Source organism: Capra hircus, chromosome 7, assembly GCF_001704415.2.
Source record: "Capra hircus breed San Clemente chromosome 7, ASM170441v1, whole genome shotgun sequence".
NCBI lineage: Eukaryota > Metazoa > Chordata > Mammalia > Artiodactyla > Bovidae > Capra > Capra hircus.
Window position 1 is genome coordinate 8,628,935 of NC_030814.1, and position 27,232 is coordinate 8,656,166.

The 27,232-nt window shown below is 36.9% G+C and overlaps 1 protein-coding gene across 10 annotated transcripts in view; it reads right to left on the reverse strand.

Annotated features, from left to right (window-relative positions):
* PAM (peptidylglycine alpha-amidating monooxygenase) overlaps positions 1-27,232 on the reverse strand; it is a 323,067-nt gene that overhangs the window by 52,861 nt on the left and 242,974 nt on the right. For 8 of the 10 annotated variants that reach the window (XM_018049999.1, XM_018049998.1, XM_018050004.1 and 5 more), the window contains exons 10-16: positions 25,850-25,917; positions 24,472-24,552; positions 24,112-24,188; positions 23,659-23,762; positions 17,202-17,386; positions 16,073-16,144; positions 1,857-2,177 (exon numbers count right to left, since the gene is read on the reverse strand). In XM_018049999.1, coding sequence (XP_017905488.1) covers positions 1,857-2,177; positions 16,073-16,144; positions 17,202-17,386; positions 23,659-23,762; positions 24,112-24,188; positions 24,472-24,552; positions 25,850-25,917 — 908 coding nt within the window. The remainder of the gene's footprint in view (positions 1-1,856; positions 2,178-16,072; positions 16,145-17,201; positions 17,387-23,658; positions 23,763-24,111; positions 24,189-24,471; positions 24,553-25,849; positions 25,918-27,232) is intronic. The other 2 variants (XM_018050006.1, XM_018050005.1) reach the window with 1 other exon arrangement.

The following is a 27,232-nucleotide window of genomic DNA, read 5'->3' on the forward strand; positions in this document are numbered from 1 at the left end:
CACATTTTCTTCCTATAACTAGAATTTGTATTGTGTGTCTCTCTAACTCATTGCTTTATTTCAGTGACATTCGCCCACATCCTTAAAATGAAAGGAAACTTGGAGAAATATTTTTCTTCTAGGCACTCGAAAGGAGTGCCATTTTTACCACCTCAAAAGGAATGTGGAGACTTGGCCAGTAACTGTATTTTGAGTGTTTCAAGTATTTCTTTCTTAGAAAAACTTAGTAGGTCTTAGGAATATAATTCCTTAAGTCAAATTATGATTTTCACACTGACACTTAGGACGTCTATAAATGATCATGGTATTATTTCAAACTGAAGAGTAACAAAGGCAAGTCATAGACAACTAGAAACTAAATTTTTGTTAGTGGGCACACTGTAGGGTATACAGAGGTAGAAATATAAGGCTGCACACATGAGACATATAATGTTATAAACCAATGTCACCTCAGTAAAAAAGTTTAGAAAAGATAAGTCATGGAATAAAGCATGCTGGAACTCTAACATTTCAAACTTGAACAGAATTGTATTCTCACCAAAGAAGCCCTTTTATATTTACGCATTGTTCGGGTTACAATTTGCTGTACTTAATACAGAGGTTCAGACAGACAATCCAGTCTGTCTATGAAATAGATAAGGGCATCATAAACTGCAGACTCCTAGACCCTGTGCTCAGAGATATCAACTCAGTTGTTCTTCAGGAGGATTCAGAAGTCTAGATTTTTCATAACCATCCTAGGTGATTCTGATGCAAGGGGAGGTTCAGCGGCCACCTCTTTGGAAACAGTTTTATTAGGTAAATTTAGAAGGAGTTAGAGCAGGGCTGACCCTATTTAAATATGAAGAGGTTAAAAATCTGGGTTCCAGTTAACACCTCATAGAGACTATTAGGCTAGTCCTAATGGACAATGCTTGAAATGTGTGAGAAAACGGCACTGCATGCTAATTTGTTTTTCAATTATAAATAAAAATCAGTTGGGTGTTGAATAATTTATGGCTTCCTGCAAAGCTGTATTTGAAAACATCATGCTGGCAGCCTGTGCCATTCCAGCCCACGGATGGACCGCTGCCATGCACACACACCCGTTACTTTTCTGGAGATTATCTCCACATGCTGTATGATCTGGCTTTCCACATTAGCAAGTAACATGAAACATGATCAATATCACAGAAGCCACAACACAATTAGAGACAAAGATGAGGCATCCATAGCTTGCTGGCACAGAAACCTGAAGGGAATAAGGTATTGTCCTCTAATTACAGAAGCCAATCCTGGTTAGAAGATGAATCTGATAGTTACTGACTTGCTGGAGGTCCCTTCAGATATAACCATTCAGCTTTCCAATTAAGATGATAATTGATAATGGAACTTAAGAAATCAAAGTCATAAAAAGGGTTACATTTTACAAGTCAATTGGATGAGAATGTTGGAAGTGTAAGATTCCTCTGAGAGGAATTAAATTACCTTAAAGGAAGGTGGTGTATAACCATTTCACACACTGGAACTTTATGTATTAGGTCTGAAATTTTGGTTCATTCCCAATGTTGAGGTGGTTAAGGATCGGTTCTCCTGAATTCCATATGCCGCCCTTCCCCATATGATCCAGAGAGTTTGGGTCCTGGTAATTCTGGCTCATCAATTGAGCTGAAATGGAATGTATGTAGGATTGGACCAAAACAAAGACTCAAACAAAAGTGATATCTGATAATCCAAATAGAATCATGTTTTTCTAATGGTAAGTTCCTTTTCATTGGTGAGTTTTCTCACCCATTAATTTTTATTCCCTTCAGATTTTGCTAATGTGGATCGTAGTATCTCACATTGTATTCTTTAAAAGAAGCACCTAAACGCACCTCCTGTGTGTTCTGGTTCCCAGGTGCCTTCACCAGGTAGGGGCTGCTGTAATGACAGAACTCTGCTCTCTGCGGGCCTCAAGGTAGATACTAGTCTGTGAAATTTGTGAATTCTGTCTCTGACAAGAATAGCATTGCCCCTCTCATGTTCTGCACTCTCTCTGGAATCGGACCGACCAAGATCCTTCTTTTGGACTACGTTTGCAATCTCAGCTACCAGGTCAGACTCTGATTCTGTCTTTTCTGTAGGATTATATTTATGCACATGAACAACATCTTCCCTTTCTCCTAGCAGCTTGGAAAGTAGTGAATAGAAATCACCTGTGGAAAAAAGAGAAGAGAGAAGGGGTGGGGAGTTGATAAGACTTCAAAATTTACAAAATGTTGTGCCTTAAAAATATCATCTCTTGATTCCTGATGATAAGTGAGAGAGAAGGTTGCTCTCAGATGTTGAAGCATGGGGAGAAAAAAAAATGATTTTTCAGAACAATGAAAAAATAATAATGCTTCACATTTCATTTCATAAACCACCCATTTGCTTCTGTTATCTCAGCAGCCAATAACACTAAATAACCTCTATTAGCAAATAGCAGAAATAAAATCATGCATATGTGACTACATGGCATGTTTCAATAATGGTTTTCACAAGGCTGTTGGATTGATTTAAAAGTCAGAATTCATCAGTTTTTCAAAATAAAATCTTATCACAGTTACCTCAGAAAACAGGCAAACCCTTTGAAGTTGTCTTTAAAAGCCTATTAAAGCATAATATACAAAAATAAAACGTATATTTTTGAGCAGGTGCTATGAAACACAAAAAATATAACATCCACTTGGCAGCTGGAAAACCAACGTTTTATTATCATTTTGTTAGCTGTGTTGCTGCTGTTCTAAGTAGCCCCAGTTGTCCATTTTAAATAAGAAATGAACAAATTCCTGTAAATAATTTTGTGACTAAAGAATATTTTTAAATCAGTTTCTAGCAAAAGAGAAGATTTTTAACAAACTAGTATCATTGGAATGATTCATCACTGCAATGTTATTTCATGTCTTCCTGTACTAAGAGGTCAATGTGGATATGATAATATAGCTTCATGAAAACAATTTATAAAATATTACGACAGATTCAAAATACAACTATGAAAGGTTCATGAAGCATTTTAATCTTTATCATTTACAATTATGGCTTCAAGCCTATTCAATCCATTCAGTCAATTGTGTGAATAGGAAACATTTATATTTTCAATGAAATCATAAAGCTGCTTTTCTAACCGAAAACCCAAGATAACCCACAGTTTTTCCTTTTCCTCACCCTATGTTAAGTACTGTTAATGAAACTTATAATTGTGGAGTCCTTTTGCTTACGCTTTAATTACATTTATAGAATGATCAGATAACATTTATCAAATCTTTTTTTATGATTATCAGAAAACAAAAATAATAACTGGTTTAACCAGGATACATTCTACTAAAGAATATATTATTAAAATATATTGGTGCATATTTGCAAATAATCTTGGTTTAATGATTCAAAGTAGGCTTTCAATTCTTGCTCATGAAAGCAACTTCTCCCAGGTGAGATCTTCAATCAGAAAATAATTACCACATATTAGGACCAATATCAGTAAAACGAACAAAGCAAATCACAATGCACCTGATTGTGGTAGGCCACAGTGGCATTCTGCCTCACAGAAGAGAAATAAATCTATCACTGAGAAATTCTCCTGCCCCACACACTAAATATAAATAGCTCAATATGCTACTGTGCAATGAAACATTTTACATAGCGACTAAAAACAAGATGATTTCAGGGACAGATAAAGAACACAATTTTAAAACCTGAATCCATGACATTAGGCTAACGTTGACGAAGGAACACAGGCTTAGAATTAGGCATGGCTATTCAGGTTTGTCAGCAAAAATCTAAAAGCTGTGATAAAATACCAAATGCAGAGCACTTGGTTCCTTTGGAATGGTCATTTACAATGATCAGTGGGTTAGGAAAACAAAAAGTTAGCAATGTACTACAGGCTTGGCTGCACACAAACGCACTGGCCTTGTGACAACACTGCTTCAGAGCAGCAACTCACTTCTAGAGATTACATGCAGGAGACCACTAGATGGCTATCTCCTACACTCATACACAGACCAGGAACGTGTTCCCCCCGCCCCCCTCCCCCCAGCCTTTTTCTCTTCTGGTGTCTGAAATATATGAAATCTGGAAATGCTAACCATTTTTCTTAGTCATATTAAGATCCTGACTTATGAAATCTATCTAACCTTGAGTACAACGGATGGAACAGACTATAAATGGAGGACGTTGCATGGTCTCTACCCCAGTGTCATCTCTCAATATTCTCTTTTTTTTTTTTTTTTTTCTCAGTTTATATTATAGCCACATTGGACTTTACTTGCTTGAATGTCAACTCTGAGAAGATGCTGTTTCTCCTTCCCAGACATTTTCTCTCCCCAGGGCCTCAACCTTCAGACTTTCCTTAGGCATCACTTGTATGCAAGAAGCCTGCCTGGACAGCGAGATTAGGGGTTGCTGCTATGTGTAGCCACAGCTCTCTGCTCTTGTTCTGTATTGTTGTTACTCAGGGTCTGGTCTGCGTTTCACACTAGTGCTCGAATCCAACCCCTGACACTTAATAGCTACTCTGTGCCTTTAAGCCAGTTACTTAACCTATACAAATAGAAAACAACAGCTACCTTTAAAATGGTTTTGTGGATTTAACAAAGATAGTTACTGTAAAAGGCCCAGTCCAGCGTATATCATAAAGTAGATATCACTAAACTGTAGTTATTATAATTATTAATGACAAATATATAAACTCCAGTTGCAACGTGCATCTGCTTCAATCTACAGTTTACCAAAAATTTTAAAGAATCAGTTCCATTTCTTATTGAAGTACTGGGACTGTCGTGTGGAAAAGAGTCCCCTGTTATGTTTACAGCCTCTGTTTTCTCAACAAGTCATCAAGGCTACATTCATCATTTGCTTCCTGATTTTGCCAAAAAAGGCTGCATCTGTTCTTTCTTTTGCTTCTCAGTCTATTTCTGGAGAAAGAACCATCCCCACTCCAGTGTTCCGGGTACCAGCCCTCTCTGAGCCTTTGAGAGCCTTTCCTATCTGCTCTTTCTTTCCTTCTCTGACACAACTTCTCTGCCAAAGATCTGACTCAGGCTATAGACACACACACTCTGTGTGTGTTTATCTCGCGTGGTCATGGAGGTGAGAAGAGACCTGTTTTGACACACTATGTCTTTCAAGTTTTTCCATTTTCCCTCTTTCTGCAACAAGTTCAGCACCATCGGCAAGACCTTTCTGTGATAATGGAAACAGTCTTTACCTGTGCTATAGGATAGCTCCTAGACGCAAGGGGCAATGGAGTGCTTGTAATGCAACTAATACGACTGAATTGAAAGTTGTTGTGTCCAACTCTTTGCAACCCCATGGACTATAGAGTCCGTGGAATTCTCCAGGCCAGAACACAGGAGTGGGTAGTCCTTCCCTTCCCCAGGGGATCTTCCCAACCCAGGGATTGAACCCAGGTCTCCGGCATTGCAGGCAGATTCTTTACCAGATGAGTCACTAGGGAAGCCCAAGAATACTGCAGTGGGTAGCCTTTCCCTTCTCCAGGGGATTTTCCAACCCAGGAATCGAACTGGGGTCTCCTGCATTGCAGGCGCATTCTTTACCAACTGAGCTACCAGGGAAGCCTTAAGTTTTGTTTGCTTACTTTAAATTCACTTATATTCAAATTTCAATCACCACACGTGGTTAGCGTCTATCATATTGGACAGTGTGGGATGATGCGCTGCTTCATTCTTCCTCACATCCTCTTTCTTCCTAAACTGAAGGTATCTGCTTCCACTCCCTACTTCACTCCTGTATGGCAAGAATCACCCAAGAGCTCCTAGTTGCCGAAGCCAACAGACTCTCCATCCTGACCTACTGGTGGCACGTAGCACTTTTAAAGTCCCTTCAGAAACTCTCCTTCTAGTATGTTCTTTTCAGCTCTTCACCTGTCACCTTTGTTTCCTCTTATTTTGCCCAACATATGGAAACGCTGGTGTTTTCTACCCTGGACATACTTCTGCTTTATTGACTACACCAAAGCCTCTGACTGTGTGGATAACAACAAATTGTGGAAAATTCTTCAAGAGAAGGGAATACCAGACCACCTGACCTGCCTCCTGAGAAATCTCTATGCAGGTCAAGAAGCAACAGTTAGAACTGGACATGGAACAACAGACTGGTTCCAGATCGGGAAAGGAGTCCGTCAAGGCTGTATATTGTCACCTTGCTTATTTAACTTATATGCAGGGAACATCATGCAAAATGCCAGGCTGGATGAAGCACAAACTGGAATCAAGGTTGCCGGGAGAAATATCAATAACCTCAGATATGCAGATGACACCACCCTTATGGCAGAAAGTGAAGAAGAACTACAGATTCTCTTGATGAAAGTGAAAGAGGGAAGTGAAAAAGCTGGCTTAAAACTCAACATTTGAAAAACTAAGATCATGGCATCCGGTCCCATCACTTCATGGCAAATAGATGGGGAAACAATGGAAACAGTGATAGACTTTATTTTGGGGGGGCTCCAAAATCACTGCAGATGGTGACTGCAGCCATGAAATTAAAAGACACTTGCTCCTTGGGAAAAAAGCTATGACTAAACTAGACAGCATATTAAAAGCAGAGACATTACTTTGCCAACAAAGGTCTGTATGTTTTTTCCATAAGCTGTGGCTTTTCCCATAGTTACGTGTGGATGTGAGAGTTGAACTATAAAGAAAGCTGAGTGCTGAAAAATAGATGCTTTTGAGCTGTGGTGTTGGAGAAGACTCTTGAGAGTCCCTTGGACTGCAAGGAGATCCAACCAGTCAATCATAAAGGAAATCAATTCTGAATGTTCACTGGAAGGACTGATGCTGAAGCTGAGGCTCCAATACTTAGGCCATCTGATGTGAAGAGCTGACTCATTTGAAAAGACCCTCATGCTGGGAAAGATTGAAGGCAGGAGTAGAAGGGGATGAAAGAGGATGAGATTGGATGGCATCACCGACTCGATGGACAGGAGTTTGAGTAAACTCCGGGAGTTGGTGATAGACAGGGAGGCCTGGCATGCTGCAGTCTACGGGGTCGCAAAGAGTCGGACACGATTGAGCGACTGAACTGAACTGAAGACCTCTTTCTGTTAAGTAGTCTCGGATACTCATAAAGCTTAAGCTGCTACATTTGACAAATGACTCTGAATTCTGAAGATTTCCTAGTACCGAGATCCTAGTAGTATATAAAACTGTCATCTGGAAATTTCCACTTGGATTGAATATCCACTTCAATGTGACTTTGAACTCAACAGGACCAAACAAGAGCTCTTCCTCTTCTTCCCATACTTAACATTTTAAAAAAATAGTGGCTCAGTATTAAACCATGTTTTAGGACAATCAATCCAGAAAACTAGATTCATTCTTCTCTCACCAGTGAAATCACGAAGTCATTTGATTCACTGATGCTGTATGTCAACATCACCTTTTCCCTCCCTACCACAATTACTCATCTGAGATGCTTATCACCCTGTAACTATCATGTTGAAAGACTCTACCCTTTATTCTTCAGGGCAAATCCTCAAGCCTGCCTTCGACAGAAAAATCTGTTTGGACTTGGTATTAAAAATGCTCTATGTTTGTGCAAATGACTTATGATTGAAGGCAGCCTGCCTCCCCTCGATACTCCCTGGGTATGAATCCTTTTTCTCAGCTCTGTCAACCAATGTGTTCCAGGACAGTATTTCCTAACTCTACTCTGGGTCCCGCTGCTAAGGGGACCATATAATTTAATTTCCAACTGGGACACATTTGAGAAAGAAAGGGGTGTTATTAATATTTATTCTAGCCATAAACTGGTCCTAGAAAAACTGGGATGTATAATTACCCTACTTACTCCTGACAGAGATAACATATGAGGAAGTACTTTATAAACTGCAAAAGACAGTAATAGTAGTAACAGCTAATATTTTTTGAGAGCTTAGCATGACCAGGTCACTTTACCGGGTACTTCATACTACAGAATACATTTAGCCTCTATGAAGTACTCATTTCAGATGAGGAAACCAATGGCATGGTACTAAGGCGCACTGCTGTAGGATGCTGAACTGGGCTTTGAAGGAGACAGCCTGGCCGAGGGGCCTGCCTTTTAAGGGTACTGGATCCAGGTTCCCCTATCTGTTCTGCAGCAGCCAAACTCTTCTCTGTGAATTCACCTCAGACCTGTCAATCCTACCATATTAATCTGTTTCTTTCTAAAGTAGTAGTCTTCTGAGAACAGGTGCTCAAGATTTATTCTCTAATTGAAGAAGTTAATTTTCTGTCCTATCCTACTTTGTCTTTTTCTTACAACTGTATAAGACTCTAATAAATTAATCAATACAGACATATACTACAGTGATTTGCACAATGCTGGCTTAAAGAATAATGACTGGTTTTTGGTTTCAGAAAGTATGAGTTTTCTATTTTTATTCTTTTTAATAATTTTCACTTACCACTGGCAATATATCTTACACGTATAATAAAATTCTCTAAGGTATTCTAAAAAACTTTTTTGTACATTTAAATTATCTGAGAAGGGACAAGTGGCAAGCTACAAATATGATTTTATATTTAAAAAAAAACCCCTCTCATTTCTTATTCATTATCATATTTCCAGTGGTTAGTACTGTTCCCATCACAGCAGATATTCAATAAATGATTCTGGAATGAATAATGTTTTAAAAATGCCACTCTTGGCTACTGCATTAGTAAAGATAAAAAATATTTCCTCGATGATTTTAGACTGCAGTGAGTTCCATTTCCTTCTTCTCCTCACTTCAAACTTTGATTCTTATCTTAGGAAACGCAGAAACGCTCTAGGTCTTTCAGTCCTTTGGCTAAGTGGGTTTGGTATTTGGGAAACACAAGAGAAGGAGCAGCTAATGCGTCAGGAAACTATGCAGCACAATGCAAGGAAATCTAAAGCACTGCCAGGTAAACTCCAAGTCTGTTAGCTATTTGCTTGCATTAACTATTTCACAGCTCAACAGACATTCTTCTATTTAGTTGGGACCACTCACTATTCCCTTCCACCAGTATGGAAACTTCTCTGGTTTACTTTGAGAAATACGGTGAGATCAAAGTAAACGAGAGGGAAACATCCTTTTTAAAACTACCCCATACTTAAAAAAAAATATTTTAAGATGATTGGATTAAAAAATAAGTGCCCCTACTTTTAGACACATAGAACCTTAATTCTGGCAGGCATTTTATTATTTTTAAAATGATCAAGAATCTCTTGGTAATCTTTCAGAATATAAACTCCCATTTTCCACAGAAATCACTAGTACTTCATTACCTAAAACAAACAGTTCTTGTTACTGCTTATTGCTCTGTGATTTCTATGGTACATGGAGAATAAATAGGATATTCATTAGCAATTTAACAAAATATGCCAAGTAACTAAGCTAATGAGATTATAACCATGCAACAACAACTGTAATAAGAGGGATACAAGGAATGATAAATGAAAGCATTTCTTTTTAGAGTTTCATATCTTGGTTTATGACTCAGGCAGAGCTGACACTTTCCCTTCTGGTTAAAGGTGATTTGGCTTACTGACTGTTTACTTATTACTAACCCACAGATAGTGATTGCAGCCATGAAATTAAAAGACACTTACTCCTTGGAAGGAAAGTTATGACCAAACTAGATAGCATAGTAAAAAGCAGAAACACTACTTTGTCAACAAAGGTCCATCGAGTCAAGGCTATGGTTTTTCCAGTGGTCATGTATGGATGCGAAAGTTGGACTATAAAGAAAGCTGAGCACCGAAGAATTGATGCTTTTGAACTGTGCTGTTGGAGAAGACTCTTGAGGGTCCCTTGGACTGCAAGGAGATCCAACGCGTCCATCCTAAAGGAAATCAGTCCTGGGTGTTCATTGGAAGGATTGATGTTGAAGCTGAAACTCCAATACTTTGGCCACCTGATGTGAAGAGCTGACTCATTGGAAAAGACCCTGATGCTGAACGGATTGGGGGCAGGAGGAGAAGGGGATGACAAGAGGATGAGATGGTTGGATGGTATCACCGACTCAATGGACATGGGTTTGGGTGGTCTCTGGGAGTTGGTGATAGACAGGGAGGCCTGGTGTGCTGTGGTTCATGGGGTCGCAGAGAGTCGGACACGACTGAGCAACTGAACTGAACCCACAATATCTGTCCTCCTAGCCTCAGAGACATAAAACACAAGATCACGGCAACTAGCTCAAGGATCACAGGTGAAGTCAACTTTATTACATTTTCCTTCTATAGGATTCATCTGATTGTGAAACGATCAGAAGCAGAAAGGGGCTTTTTACCTTGTTTTTGTTTTTTTAGGAAAATAAGACAAATATAAAAAAAGAAGTTAGGAGATGACTTTTGTGACCGCCATACGCACTGATCTATGTTGGAAACGCCAACTAGGTTACAAACGATCATCCACATCTGCTTATTCTGTTATTAGGAAACCAATGCAAAAGAGCATCCGCTCAGCTTCCCAGAGCCTTGGGGGGTATTTAAAATTGCGTTTGATAGATGAGTTCAATAAATAAAAATTTGCGAGCTGCTCATATATCATAACAAACCAATAAATTTTTAGTGACTGGAAAGAGAAACAAGACTCGTTTTTTCCTTAAAACAGCAAACTGCTTTGAGAATGCTTGGGATTACCTAAGAAGATGCTACTAAAATCATTGGGACTTTATTAGGGAATGAAAGGAGGGTCCTATTTTGAACAACAAAGGAATTAAATTTTAACCACTAAGCCCAGCCTGTATTTCACTCTTCTCATAAATGGTTTATCAACTGTTCCTTTAATAAGCTTCACAGCACACTATTGTCTTTTTAACTTGCAACCTTGTTCCCTTGATTCTGCTTGTTTGATAAAACATGCCAATGGTAATTCATTTTTGTTAGCATAAAACCACTGTGAAATTATTCTGCTTCACAGAAGGTGTCTGAAGACCTTTAACTGGCTGGGGCCATGGACTGGTCTCCCTCTACAAATTGCATTTTTGTCATATTCCTCCTGCCTTGGGAATACAGAAGCTCACGCTGACCTTTGAGTAGAAAGATTGATTATATGAGGGCATGAAGACTACAATGAGAAGGGTTTGGAGCAAACTGAATGAAACACACTAAAGGCTCTTTCTGCTGAAAAAGAAATGCTGTCCGGAGAATAATGTACTATAACAAGGACACACCACTATTGTAGATTTGACTTTCAATTCTGCCTTGAGTTTCTTTTTAAGGCCTAAAATCTTCCCAATACAATCAATACAATCAATATAAGTTTCAATACTATGTTTTGAATGTTAAAGGAGAGAAACACTCAAAATTGAGAATTCTTAACAGCTGGCATTCTTTTTAGTTTCAGCCCACGTTCCCTGCCTAAACAATACTGCCAGAAGGTTCAGGCTGTACCTTTGGTATAGAGAACGTTTATGAAAAGAATCATAATGCATAAGAAAAAAGAGGAAAAACATGCCTCACTTTTCTAAAAGCACCAACTGGAACATACAAGGAAGGAATACATTTCTATGTGTCTGCTCTGGAAAATCTCAACACCTTTCTCATTCTGTATAATCTAGGATTCATTTCCTCCACCCAGAATCACTGTCTAATTGGGTTTTATTGTTTAGCTCATTGTCCTTATTACATACACAGGGAATTCTTCACTAACAACATTTTCAAGGCATGGTGACATTTTCATTTGCTTTGAATATCCCTTAGTGCTTTTCTGCATTCACTCATTCACATAAGCTTACCTATGGACAAAATGGCTCTTTTTAAAGCACTATGGGCATGAATTTACATATATTATGCAACCACTGAAAGTCACGCATGCCAATAATTTTTATAGTTGGAAGAAATACATAAGATACAGTATTTTAAAAAGAAGATATAAAAATCTGATACATTATGATCTAAATATTTCAAAAATAATGTATACACATATGTATAATACATAATTCACATACAGGGTGTACATATACATCCATATTTCTAGGGATTATGGATGATTTTTATTTACTTCTTTATACCTTTCTATAATTTCCATATCTTCTATAATGAATATGATTTTTATTTTATTTTATTTTTTTAATCTACATTTTTTTTGCACACACAATTTTATTTGACTGACTATACTTTGAGGTTTTAGTCAGTTATTTACTGCCATTTTATAGATAAGGAAACTGCAGCGCAGATATGTAAAGTAACTTGACTGAGATCATACTTCTACTACATTTGCAGAGCCAGTAAAATTAAAGCATTGTTTGTCCACACTTTACACAAGGAGTATCACATGGAATGAACATATCTACATAAAGTTTCAATAAATGTATTTTCCATGTATGTAGCAATATCATTCAAATGTATATAGACAGGAATAAAAACTTACCGAGTGTGGCAAATCTATAGTTGACATATAAATTTTAGGTATACTTGAAAGTACCCTTAAGGATCCCTTACCTCTCCATTCTTTTTTTAAAATTATTTAATTTATTTTTTAATTTTTAAAATATAAATTTATTTATTTTAATTGGAGGCTAATTACTACAATATTGTATTGCCTTTGCCATACATCAACATGAATCCGCCATGGGTGTACTTGTGTTCCCCATCCTGAAGCCCCCTCCCAATTCCCTCCCCATACCAACCCTCTGGGTCATCCCAGTTCACCAGCCCCGAGCCAAATAACATTATTTTAAAAAATCCCTGCAGATTTAATTAAAGCCTCATTAAAATGTTTTCCACTGTTGCATGATCCAGGACAACCTGATAGATAAAGATGTGCATATAATGAGGTTCCTCTGGTGTTTCCATAATTATACCTTTTGAGATGGAGTCTGAGATACATTTGCCTTTGGTCAAAATTCTGTTCAAGAGAGAGCAAAGGCAGACAAGGATCCTGCAGCAGGCTGGGCAACTCTACAAGGACTCACACAACTCAGATGTCGCTTTCAAACTTGCAACCTTGTTAGTTAATTTCTAACCAGGATGAATATTCTGGCAAAAATTAATAGCTAGCATTCTTAGTGATTAGAATTTCAAAGAAAACAAAATATTATATTTTTCCTGGGGAAACAGAGTATTAGATAAACATGTGTTAAATAGATTATTGGTTTGCTTTGATTTTTTTTGTTTTCTCTCCATGCTGGGGGTACTTACCACTTCCTGTCCATTTCTGGCATGGGTACAGTTCTTTTTTTCAGCCTATGGCATATGAGTATTTCTCTGTCTCACCCCTCCTCTTTTTTTTTACTACCTCAATAAAGGTCATCTGTTCTTTCCAACATAGCATTTAAGATTATATATCATGACCTTTATCTTTCTGTCTGCTTTGCCAACGTATTAAGACAGGAAGCAGGAAAAAAAGTTGTTTGCACTATCCAGGTAGGACTTTCTCTATTTAGCCATTGATGGGTTCAGAGCTTGCCTTTGGGTACATGTCCTCTAATGTTTTGGGTCTTTTCTTTCCTGCTCCTTAACTGTTCTATTTCCAATGGGAGTTTTATATCCATGTGACCAACATCAATGCTGTCTGTTAGTTTATGGCTAGCACAACTGAAATAATTCAGGACTTTTATTCATCAGAGATTTAAAATATTGAAAGAATCAATACAACTAGGAGGAGTATTTGAACATAAACTGTTCCAGCCAGAACACCAAAATAAGGCAAAGGGTTAAGTCTGAGGACTTTCTTTTAAAATCAGCCTACATGGTGTAATTTATTTGAATAATTAGAGCCCTCCTATCAGCTACTTGGTCAATTTAACACCCCAGGGAATGAATACAAATAGATATTTTGTGCAAACAAACATCTCTGAGAAAAATAGGGCACTCTCTCAGTAATGAGTAGATTTGCCCTGTGTATTGCAAGGAGATAGATTGATCTCATTAGTGAATCAAATGGATGATGTGTACAAATAGACATTTGAAATATTTCTATATTTCTCTTTAAATTGTCTTCAGGCTGGTGATCCCCCAAAGACCAGCAGAAGAATAGAGAGGCTACATTGGCCACTGAAATGGCTTTTGGTGAAGTATTTGTCTTCACATAATCTAGGAGGTGACATTCTGATGGACCCACTAATTTCAACATATAAATACCATAGCTTTTTTCCTGCAGTATGAACTGAGTCAGCCTAATGGTTTCTTCCTCCCAAGTTAAATAACTTAATAGCATTTTTATTCATAAGTAGAATAAAATGGCAGCTACAGGAAAATAATTTATGTATCCTTAGAATTCTTCTCTGAAACCATTAAGACTCTATTGGGTATAAAGCCCAATATAAATATATAAGCATATATTTAAACTTCTTAATATTATATGTATATGCTATCAAACACAAAAGGGTAAACAAACAGCAATATATAAAAGTATATCATAGCATTTGGTTTTTAGGCATATATGGCACCTCCTGAAATCTTACTGTTTGAAAAGAACTGGTTAAATCTAATATTTAAGGTTACTCTGCTAATAAGACTTCTAGGTTTCTAATCTTTCAGGGGTTTCAGAGTCTTCCTTGATCAACTCAACTTCAAAAAGAAAACACAGTCCAGCCTCAGTTTCAACTGAAATATTTTACAAGCTGAATGGACTAAATGGGAGTCTCATTCCTTACTGTACCAATATGTTGTTGTTCGGAAATGTGTTCTAAGATGACTCCAATTCTTTCAAAGACATACAGTTCAAACAGTGTGTGCAATGTCAAAATAATTCATTTTAAGTCTGATTAAATTTCTGGACAGAGTAAACACTTAAAGCTACTATGTTTAGGCTACAATTATTGATTTCCTTACAAAATATATACAGAGCATTGATAAACTTGGTTATTTTAAATCATACTCAATAGTTCAGTATGAACCATTTAGCATAAATTATTTAGTGTAAAGTCATCTCCTTTTTTTATTTAATACAAAATAGAAACAACTTTGAGCTAAGTTTTTAGGTCACTTTGCTAGAATGAGATGTTATGGAACATACTCTGTATAATTTCAAAATTTTTATGTTACAGTTTACCCTACTCCCCTTTCAGAATGCATTTTTTCTTTAAAAAGCCTGAGTTTTTAATTTTGCAAATGCTATTTGTGTAATATTATTAGCGTATAGTACATTTGTTATAAGCATATCTTTGACCTGCTGCTGCTGCTGCTAAGTCCTGTCAGTTGTGTCCAACTCTATGCGACCCCAGAGACGGCAGCCCACCGGGCTCCCCCATCCCCCCAGGCAAGCACACTGGAGTGGATTATCTTTGACCTAGACCTAATAAAATACATTTTGAATAATTCCTATAGTGGTTCTCAATATCCAAAGAGTCACTAATTTCTGTAACTGCTAGTGGAAAAATCCCATTTCCTATATACTTTATGTTGTCATTAGAAGTGTGTTTGCATTAACATTAAACTAATGTTTTAAAATATATTACATCTAGGCCAAAAACGACTTGATAACATACTTCAGCCTAACACAAAGTACTATCTTCTAAACAACTGCAAGAAAGTAAGATTTGGGAGAATAAATTTCCAGTGCCAGCACATGCAGTATGCAAACTTACAACATCAAATATTACCACTTTAAGTAAATAGAACAGAGGAAGAATGTAGCCTTCTTAACTCATCAGATGGCAACTTAACACAAAACAACAATTGCTTAAGATGATAATCCCTCCTACCTTACCTGGGAGAGAAGAACGACTTAAAAGAGAGGCAAGATACGGTTTAACTCAATTTCTTTTTTTCTTGAACCTCAAATATAGCAAATGGACACACCATACAAAACATATAAGAATTTAAATGTTAAAGGTCATAAGGTTTCAAAAGCAGCCCACTAATTGTTTCTACTGATTATATCTGCACTTACTGCACTCTATATAAAAGTGCCAATATTAAATAAGATAAAACAAAGACAGAAAAATTTAATGGGACTAAATTACATTAATGAATTGTCAAAGCCAAAGTGTAACAGTTGATTATTTTCTCCTGAATTATACATTATGTAAAATCAGTAATATGGAGGCATTAGGCTGATAAACAAAGACCTAAAATATCTCAATAACTTTAAATTTTGTTTGCCTATTTGGACAGTGAATACTTTTATATGACTAGTTATAGCAGGGAGCATACATACCCTGTTCTAACACTCCTTCTTCTTCTTGTTTGGGCTGCTGTAGTAAAGAAGTCTTGTCTTTGTTTTCTGTTTCTATAAGGGATCAAAAGAGCTGAGCATAAATTTACAGTATATATCACATACTGTAAATAGTTTTTTGGAAATATACTATCAACATAAAAATATTTTCAGGATCCTGTGTTTCATAAAAACAACAGTATTAAGAATTCATATGGTAGAAATGCCCTCCTGATTCACAAAAGCTCTATCATGACTACCAAGCGCCAGACTCTGGCTTAACACCAGAGTCAACAACCATTGCAGTGATATAGACATGATATAGAATTTTGAAGATGCACTAATAAAACTGCTTGTATTATTTTCTAAATTGAACTTAGGATATTTTCAGAACATGTAAAAGTACATTTTTTAAATATATTGGAATTTTAATAAATGACCTGCTTGCTACGTTAACTTCTTTTATAAAATTTCCTATAGAAAGAGATGAGTTTCTGGCATTAAGACTGAACTTGTAATACTCAGTCAAGTCGCATCATAGTTCATCCAATAAAAAAGTATGGGTTTTGCAATTTTAAACTGAAGAAATGACAATTATGACCATTTTGCAGATGAACAGTAAGTTAAAGAACAATTCTGAGAAGGTGCTCAAAAAGACTAAGGCTAGTAATGCCTCATAAATCAAGAATTGTTCTTAGCTTGAAGAGACTCATTCAACAGATAATGTCAGGTATGATCAGAGATGATAACCATTTCCATCTACAAACGGTGGCACTCTTTAGAACATGGTATATAAATTCACAAATTACATAATTCATTACTGGTTATGGGAAGAATGAAGTGAGGAAACTAGAAACACGAACTACATGAAGAAAGATCTTTATTTACAGACTTGGTCCCAAACGAATCTGTTTCATCACTAGCTGAGAGTTTTCATTTCAACTGTTTGATAGGGAAAGGAGGGGAGGGAGAGGAGAAAAGGGGGAAAAGAGAGAAGTAGATTACGTGAACACGTGCAACTGCCTGACAGAAGGAGGATGATTTGAACTATTAATCATATAGTCAAGCAAAACACATAAGAAAATGAAAAATATAAAAACATATATTGCTTTAAATTAAGCATCAGTTTTACCTTTGTGATGTCCATGCATCATAACCATATCGGATTTCACAGGAATTGGAATATTGGCCTCTGCTGGTATGGTTCTGAATATATCCGGAGCTACATTCTGTGTACAGGTCATGAAAGAAACTGCATGCTTGGCTTCCATGTAATACATAATGTATAAGTTGCACATTTCATCACTAGACGTGCCACTGCAGGCAGAAAACAAAACAGAAAGAAAACAACCAAACAAACAAACAAAAAAAACCCACAGACACGACAGATTAGTCATTCACATAAAACACATTCTTCATGCAAGAAAAATGTAACTGGTCAACCTGCCAGCAGTAGATTCAAAGGTGGACATATTGTGCATTTATTTTATAGCTTTCATTAAAACCCATCACAGTTTTCAACATCAACAGCATACTGTCAATGGCATTTTTCCACTTCAAAATGGAGTATCCTTTCGCAGTCACTCCATGGATATCACCAAATACTACAGATGGAAATGACATTTTAATTGCAACGAGAGGCTTTCTTTTCTCTTCTAAAGCCTTTTATTTTTTAGTTCTTCTTCTATTTGTTAAAATTCATTGATAAAGCAAAGTATTTTTCTCATGGGGAAATTTATTTAGTTATAACAATAAAATTCAGAACAGTTCAACAGAAATATATATTATTTACAAGCTTATATTAAAATGGCTTTTTCCATTTAACCATGAGAGTCCGGGATCTTGCTTTTGGTTACTGCCTTATTCCTGAGGGTGAGATGAATCAAGAGTCATGTGTTGATACTAGGACATCATAAATGTATCTCTGATATCTGACTTGGCACCTTGATTTCTATAGTAGGGAAGAAAAGAATGCCTGAGGAATGATACAAAGTGAAAGCAGGCCTAATCTCGTCCAAGAGCTCAGATCTGAATGGGGTAGTGCCAGACAACTGAATAATGCAAGGTTAAAAATAGATTTTTAAACAGTGGGGTGGTCATTTCCAAGAAAAAAACGTTTCAAATAATATAAATCATGCCTGATAGTTTATAAAACATGTTTTCTTCCTCCTCAGTTCACATGGGTTATCGTGTGTTTCATACTCTTTTCTATTATTCGGAAGGAAATGTTTAGGTACACCATCGCAAAACTTTTATAAACCAAGGTGGTTCCGGCAAAGGAACATTTCCTTTTTGGTACTGGTTCTGATAATTTTTAGCAAGCCTCTACTAATAAAAAACAAGCTCTGAAATGGACTATTTGCTGTACAGAAACATGTCAGTGTTGATTTTTCCAGCAATGTCACGCAGCACTTATTTCCTCTCCATAGCAACAGTAATGACATCAGCAAGGGAAGGAAAAAAAAGAAGAAAAATCTTTTCCAAACAGGGATGTGGTTTCTCTAAGCTCTGAAAATGGAGAGCCCCTGAGAGACCACAGGAATGGTCATGGGAAGCTCTGCTTATGCTTTGAAAATAATTTGGCTTTTCACCATCCGAATCTGATACCTGTCAGGGTAAATGCCTCTCCCATTAAATATAAGCAAACGGTGATGTGCAATCCCAAACAAACACCTGTTCCCTACACGTATCTTCATGTGTCCAAACACCATTGCTAAGAATTATATTTTAGCAGGTTAGGAGTTGGTCAGAAAGTTATGTGCTATAAAAGGAAGGGCTGGAGCCAAAGTAATAAAATGGAGCCTCTCATTATATTATCTGCCCTCCCCCATTCAAAATGAGGAAAGGGTATATAGACCAAGACAGAGAAATGAGGGAAAAGGAATTTAAGATGTGGCCCTGGTTCAGAAAACCCTGAAATCATGGTGCAGAGCAGGAAAATGAAATGAAACCTTCCCAAATTAGGGAAAGGAAAAAACTAAATAGGTTTATATAATAATAAACGAAACTTGCAATTAACCCATGGAACGATCCTTCCATATTTTATCCACTTGGGAATACTGTGCCCATGTTCATCTCTAAACATGTGTGATTTTGTGAAACGGCCTCATCAGTTCACCAAATATAGCTCACTTGAGGCACTGACCCTGTGATACAATATTGAGCTGATTAAATAAGAATCTTCACAAAGAAAATTTCATTAAACAGCTGAAGGAAAAGAAAATCCATACTTTCTTTCTTTCCATCAATAATTGAACTTGTAGTCAAAGGAACTTTGCGCTCCAATCCGAGAAACTATCATATCTTAAACATGTTAGGATTCAAATGATCCTTAGTATCAGCCAACACAGATTGCCTATTATTATTCGACATTCATCTTTCTTTCACTCAAAAGATCTGACTTTAAACCAAGTTGCTTTCTATGTTCCTAACGAAGAATTGTAACACATCCACCTTCTTTTCCATAGAGAATAACATATGCAATTCGACTCTGTCAACCTCATGCTTGTTAACGTGAGTGAGTGTGGAGGAGGACCGTGTTCTGACTGCCCCTCTGGCCCCACCAAATGGCCCTTTCCACAGTCCCTATCGCCACTGTTGATTCCCTGAATGATGACGGTTGGTATCAACTAGATCCCCAAACTACAGGGCTGCTTTTCTCTCCTCTTCATGCATAATAAGGTGCGTAAGTGACAATTACTTCTTTTACACCAGCTAGCTTTAATTCTGACAGTGTGTGGTTAGCCTGAAAATAGTAGGTCCTCAATAACTATCTGTTGAATGAAGAATAAGTCATTTGTCTTAACAGATGCCTATAATTTATTATAGGTAGCATAACCTGTTACCCTATACATTATACTGCCACATCAGGTCAATATTATGAACTCAATTTACAGCATTTCTCATAAATATTTATGTCTGTTTCTCTTCCTTTCATCTATCCATCTATCAGGGTTTTAAACAAATATATAATTTCATATTATAAACATATGTAGTAGACATTTAAGAAAGTATCAAGTATTCTGAAACGCAACCTCGATAAAATCCCAAATACTGTAGAACACCGTGACTAGATTTCAGACAGTGACACACCACTCTGGCGACTCCCTCATCCCTAGCCCTGCACATGCCTTCATGTGCCATGCTAGACTTGAAAGTAGCCAATGACGGTAAAAGACTCATTTCAGAAAGAAATAGGGAAACTTTAAAGAAGTTATTTTGCAAAGCTCTGAATTGTTCCTTAAAAGGTTTCCTGGTGCTTTAAAACTTGTACACTACTATGCACCCACGCGGGCTCAGTCGTGTCTGCCGCCTTGTGACCTGTGGACGGTAGTCCACTAGGCTCTTGTCCATGGGATTTTCCAGGCAAGAATACTGGAGCTGGTTGCCATTTCCTTCTACAGGGGATCTTCCTGACCCAGGGAGCCAACCCATATTTCTCTTGTTTCCTGCATTGGCAGGCAGATTCTTTACCACTAGCGCCACCTAGGAAGCCCTAAAACTTGTATATTAAGAGGCTATTGACCATATAACTTTATTTGCATATAATATACTTTAAACGCTGATTAAAGTGTTGTGCTTGGTAACTACAAATATTTATTAGACCTTCTCAAATGTATATGAAATCTTCCAAATGAAAAATATGACCCAACAAAATTGATCAAATTGGTAAGTATTACCTACCAATTCTCAAGAATTAATTCTAAATTTTCACATATATACTTTTAGGCAAATTAACTGACTTAATTAGCTTACTTGGCTCACTCAATTAAATTCTTGTTTTGGATGTTTAAAGTTGACTAATCATTTGAAATGAACTAAGAGAAGCCTCATGTTGAATATAAAATATACAATGCAGTGTCAGGCACAAAATATTGCTTCTGTGTAGGTTAATTAGTACTATATTGTTAATATATACATTAGAGAAATTTGCCTAAGATATATTACTCATATTTAATATTTAAAAATAAGTAGGTATCTAGGTTAAAATGTTATCATTAAGTTTATTGATATATTTTGTCTTAAATTCACTTGTTTCTAATGGTTGTACTTTGAGTTGAACCTCTGGTTAAAAACTGTCCTGAATTTTTTAACTATTTCTTATTAGTTAACTCTGATTGCTCTACCTAAGCTTCCTCCAGTTCTAAAATTTCTAGCTTAATGCAGAGTTAAACTAGGACTGGGCAGAAGAATCACTCAACTGAAAATCTTACTGGTAAGGCCACTGATGGTACAATTTTCCTGTAAACCTGGTTTCCAGGTGGCTGCAGAACAAGCAGGTTAAAAACTGGGAGCCCACTGTTCTTCCAGCGCATGGAGGGGACATCTTCTTGCCCCATAAGACCTCTGGATAAGTGAGACTTGCGTTTAAGTTATGCTTTAGGCTCAGGGCTCAAATCTGTGCTAGTGGGAGTGATGTTTGTGTATGTGGGTTGGGGGTTAGATGGGAACAGAGAAGAGAGAGAGATTTACAGAGTATCATTTACTTAAAATGGGCTTCCCAAGGGGCGCAGTGGTAAAGAATCCACCTGCCTGCCAATGCAGGAGACACAAGAGACGTGGGTTCGATCCCTAGGTTGAGAAGATCCCCTGGAGTAGGAAATGGCAACCTGCTCTAGTATGCTTGCCTGAAAAATTCCATGGACAGAGAAGCTTGGTGGGCTACAGTTCATGAGGTCGCAAACAGTCGGATATGATTGAGCAAACACAACACGTTTAATTTAAAACACATTATAAATAGACTAGTTTTCTCTTTTTATTGGTTACATTCTCCATTGTGATACTATAGTACCCTATGGAGGTGGTATTCTTTATTTTACAAAATGGATGCATTGTTGTTATTACTGAAAAGCATACTAAGTGCTATAGGAATGCTATGCATTATTATGAGGGTTTCATTCATATTTAAATTTATCCAAAATTTCCTGCTTTCTTAGTATAAATTAAATATTCAGAATACAGATTGACCCATAAGTTAATTACCTATAATTTCTTTCTACTTCGTTTATATTACAAAGTGGGATTTCCTTTAGCCCATAGGACATTTACAAAAAGATAGATTGGTATAGTCATTTTAGGGTATTACTTTAAAGCAAAATGCACACTTTAAAAAAAGACTAGAATTATTTCGGACTCATGAAACTGAAAGAGGCCCCTAGAGATCACTTTGGCCTCTCATCCTGGTACTATAACAAGTCATTAATTTCCATGGCTGATATTGTTACACAGAGGATACTCAAAAGATAGAATCTGGCAGAAGTTACAAACCGTCCCAAATTGTAAAGGTACCTCTAAGCAAAAAAAAAAAAAAATTCTACTTATTTCACACTTGAACTTGAAAACTAATACAAAGAATGTGTTTAAAGGGACTTGTTTTACTCCTTTGTTTATTTCAAAGGTTAATAAAATAACGAATGGCATTTAAATAAAGTTCCAGAGACACTACACTTCATGTATTTAAAGATTGTTAGTAAAGTGAATGATTAGACTTTTTCAATCTAATTGAAAAAGATTTTTCAAATCTTATTATATCTACTTTGTCAGTCCTTTTGTTACCATTTTATGCATCTCAGTAATTGTATTGCTTTCCTCACATCTCTGTCTTAAATTTAGCAAATTCATCTAAAAGTAAATCTGTTAAAATTGCCTTGTTTAATATAAATCGATAACTTTTTTCTGTTTATCATTAGTCTCAAAATTGATGCTTATTAATAAAAAATCCTTTCAGGCTGACATAAAAAATCCTATTTTACCATCTCAAATGCTTTTTTTTTATCCACCTGCCTTTTCTGTATCCCCTAACAACCAATAGCTAGCGTTGTCATCGTAAGAATCATCTGTGCATCTAATGCATATTTTCAGATGTCTACTCTCTGTAACTCCTCTTTGATCAAAAGATAAATGGTTTAAAGCTCCATTTTCTAGGTGGTGTCAGTAAATATTTTATAACCTAGTTTAAAATGGAAAGGAGGCTCCTTGGTTCTTTTCTAAAAACGTGATAAGAGACTTTATCTTTCATTTTTAATTTAGGCAAACCCTTTTTGAAAGAGTTCATAGTGCTTTGAAAAATGTACTTGGTGTTATAAATATACTTATTTCAAAGCAGCTCAGTATTTTGAAGCTTACTTAAAAGTTGAACATTCACATAATGAATACATAAAGGTTTTAACAGGTAGGAAAAAAAATCCTGGTTCTGAGTAATTAATGGCCACCATTATATGCAAAACCTATATATTCACCTAAATTTGAACTAGGGTAAAAGGACACTTGAGAAAAAAATTATAACCATTACATTTTTCTTTATTAAGATATACAGGAAGTAATATATACTCCTGTGGCAACTATAATATGTAGAGGTGTGATCCTAAAGGTCTTGAATAAGCAGGAAGATAGGAATTATGAACAAACTAAGCACATGTTCTGCAGTTTGACCAACTCAATCAGTCCTAAAATCATAAAATGCTAGGGTTTGCTGTAATTGTTTATAATAGAGGAAAAATACGCCATTCATTCATGAAGATAACTGTCACTTATAACCACGCCTTGTCCTAATAAAGTATTTTTAAATAATGGAATCTGTGGAGTCATACCCAATGTGTGTGACTTCTGTCCTCCCTTCACCAGTGAACACACATCTTGCTGCCAGTATGTCACCAAAACTAACATCCACTGGGTGCTCTACTGGGTAGAAGGCCTGCAAAGAAGACAAAGACAATGATTCATTAAAGCTATCAACAAAACCAAGAAGCTCACGCTTAATAACGTGAGGCTTGGGGCACCCTGGGTTGAGAGGATGAATACACATGCATTCACAGACACGCTTCACCACCCTGCTTAGAAATACTCAGAGAACTGATAAGGAACCCATCCAATTGGAAACAATTAAATAAAAGAAGTTAAACACAGCTTAGACATAGAGTAAAGGTAGATTTAGAGATGTTTAGATTCTAGAGAAATTCTCAAGGGCTCTATAAGGGCTTTACAAATTACTACCTGCTGATTAATAATTTTTTTCTCTCAAAATTGTACTAGATTCCACACACCTGTGGCAGTTGGGGGCTTTGGCGTCCAATCAGGGTCCACTGTCCATTTCTTACTCTGTATCCACTGACTACCTTGCCTGTAATGAACACAAATTATAATTGCATAAGGTATTAGACAGATAAAAGGCATTATTTGTTTTCTTATTGCAAAATCAAATATAAATATTTTCAGAAACCTGAATGCTCGGCATTTTAATGAAAACAATATGCTGAAAACACATGCAGAATGTTAAGGTACTGCACAAAACCTCTTCCACTGAAACAGATGATACAGATTTCACGTCAGATATAATCTACACATTTTACATTTAGAGCATTAGCAAGCACAGTGGCATATCATTTACTATGTAAAGTTCTTACCTAAATGGTGAGTGTGAACTCTGTAGGCAAAGACATGCATTGGATACTTTTTATAATGGCATGAAATATCAGAATTCACCACTGTTAGAAATGAAAACACAGAAAAAAGTCATTATTCAACTGGAAAATAACACTATTCTTGACTAAAAGTATGTACAGAGTATCCACAAGCAGTTAAACATGGGGTTTTTGAGTAAACACAAACTCATGTACTCAGAGGTATTAAGCACTTATTATAGGCCAGCTTCTTACTAAAATGAGTTACTGCTACTGCTAAGTCACTTCAGTCGTGTCCGACTCTGTGTGACCCCATAGACGGCAGCCCACCGGGCTTCCCCGTCCCTGGGATTCTCCAGGCAAGAACACTGGAGTGGTTGCCATTTCCTTCTCCAATGCATGAAAGTGAAAAGTGAAAGTGAAGCCGCTCAGTTGCGTCCAACTCCTAGCGACCCCATGGACTGCAGCCTACCAGGCTCCTCTGTCCATGGGACTTTTCAGGCAAGAGTACTGGAGTGGGTTGCTAAGAACCCCTTATATTCTGTTTCACTCATAAAATGACTAGAGTCAAATCAACATACATTGTCAGTGAAAACCCAGGCTTAATTTGATACCTTCATCATGAAATTTATGCAGCTGAAAAAGCTTAAATATTGGTTTTTATTTTTAGAACAGAAGGATTTCTGAAAAATTTATTTCAAACACCTAAGATAATGAGATTGATAGTTCCTGTTGAGAAGGAAACATTTCATATACTTTTCCTTCCTTATAGTCTAATGCATAGTTGAATTTTCAATAAATGCCTTTTTAAAATTAGACAGTGAAAAGTAACAAGATCATACTTGTCATTAACTTTAACAGATCCCCAGTAAGAACAAATGAATATGACACTCCCACCAAAGAATAAGATATTTACAGCAATAAATAATATTATACTCATTCTAATAGTTTTTTTTTTTTAATTTAGGAGAAATCAGCTATTATACCCATTTTACAAATCTATGTTCAGACTGGATTTGCTAGCTTTTGATTCTTAATCTGATATTCTCTATAAGTTTATGCCACGGTATGATAAGAACTTTTTTTGGCATCTGAAGGATGGATGATTTATTTGTAAAATACTCAAGAATTATATTCAAATTTATATCACTCACTACCTCCCTATAGACTTCAATTCTTGGCATAAAACCGGAAAATAATAAACTGCTGGCTTGGAATAACACAAAAACCTATTTTAACTTTGAGGATAATAAAGAACTGGTTTACTTTTCAGGGACTCAAAAATATTGGTCATTTCATGTGTTTATAAAAGATGTTCTGTAAATCCATCCTTAAGATTAGGTAATGAGGTAATGGTAAATTCTAAAAGATCATTACTCACCTTTCCCTCCTGGTGGTATAACAGTGTCAACAGACATCATAAGGTACATGCCAGCAATTAAAGGCTGTCTGCACAAAATAATAACATTTATTTCAACTATTGGAAAACATCAAAACAATTGCCTTGGAAAAATAAGGTATACTTCAATTCATTGATCTATAAAATATGATTCATGTGGAAATTAAACTAATATGTGGGGAATGAGGTAGAATATATATATTTTTCCTGAGACTAACTTATTTTCTTGGGCAAATAGCTGAATACACATTTTTGTGGCATGGTAAATGTTTCTACATGTGTGTGTGTGCTAAGTCAGTTCAGTTGTGTCTGACTCTTTGTGACCCTATGGACTGTAGCCTGCCAGGCTCTTCTGTCCATGAGATTCTCCAGGCAAGAATATTGGAGTGGGTTGCCATACTCTCCTCCAGAGGATCTTCCTGACCCAGGGTAGAACTGGCATCTCATAAGTATCCTGCATTGGCCAGGGGGTTCTTTACCATTAGTGCCATCTGGGAAGCCCAGTCTCTAAATGGCTCCTGTAGTGGTTAACATGTCAAGTGGTTATACGTCAAGTCAGCTAGGCTGTAGTGCCAAGATATTTGGTCAAGCACTAGCCCAGATGTTGTTATAAAGGTATTTTTGAAGATGTAATTAATATTTAAACCACTGACTTTGGGTAAAGCAGATTATGGTCCAAAATGTGGATGAGTGTCTTAAGAGAAAAGACTGAGGTTCTCGGAAGAGGAAGGGATTATGCTTTTGGATCCAAGATTGCAACATCAGTTCCTGCCAGGATTTCCTACCTTCCATGCTACCTTGAATATTTTAGACTTGCTAGATCTCACAACTGTGTGGGCCAATCCCTTAAGGGACATTTCAGTTTCTCTTTCTCTTTCATTCTCTCTCTCTCATACATTCTATTGGTTCACTTTCTCTGGAGGACCCCGAACAATACAGCTCCCAGTGACCCACAGCTCTGACATCCTTGCCCTTGTTCAATCGTCTTCCCTTCATGCAGGTTGGGCTGAGTAACCTGACCCAGTAATTTGTTATCTCTAACAAACAGAATATAGCAACAGTAATTTTTCTTTTGTCCATTGGATTCAGAGTAGGAAGACCTGTGGTCACCACTTTCTCAACCTATCGGACACACATTCATTCGTAACTTCTGAGATGAGAAAACAGAAGTGCTCTGGCTTCCACCTTGGACACCCTCTTGCGTTTCCCCTGGCTGATGGTGAGGGGCAGGCAGCAGCAGTCATGTTGGGAGCTGCCCTGTTTAGAGCCTACACGAGGACGAAATGAGGGGGGTTCTCCAGCCCATGGCCAGCAAGGAACCGAATTCCATCAACAGTAGCATGAGAGAGCCCGCAAATGAATCTG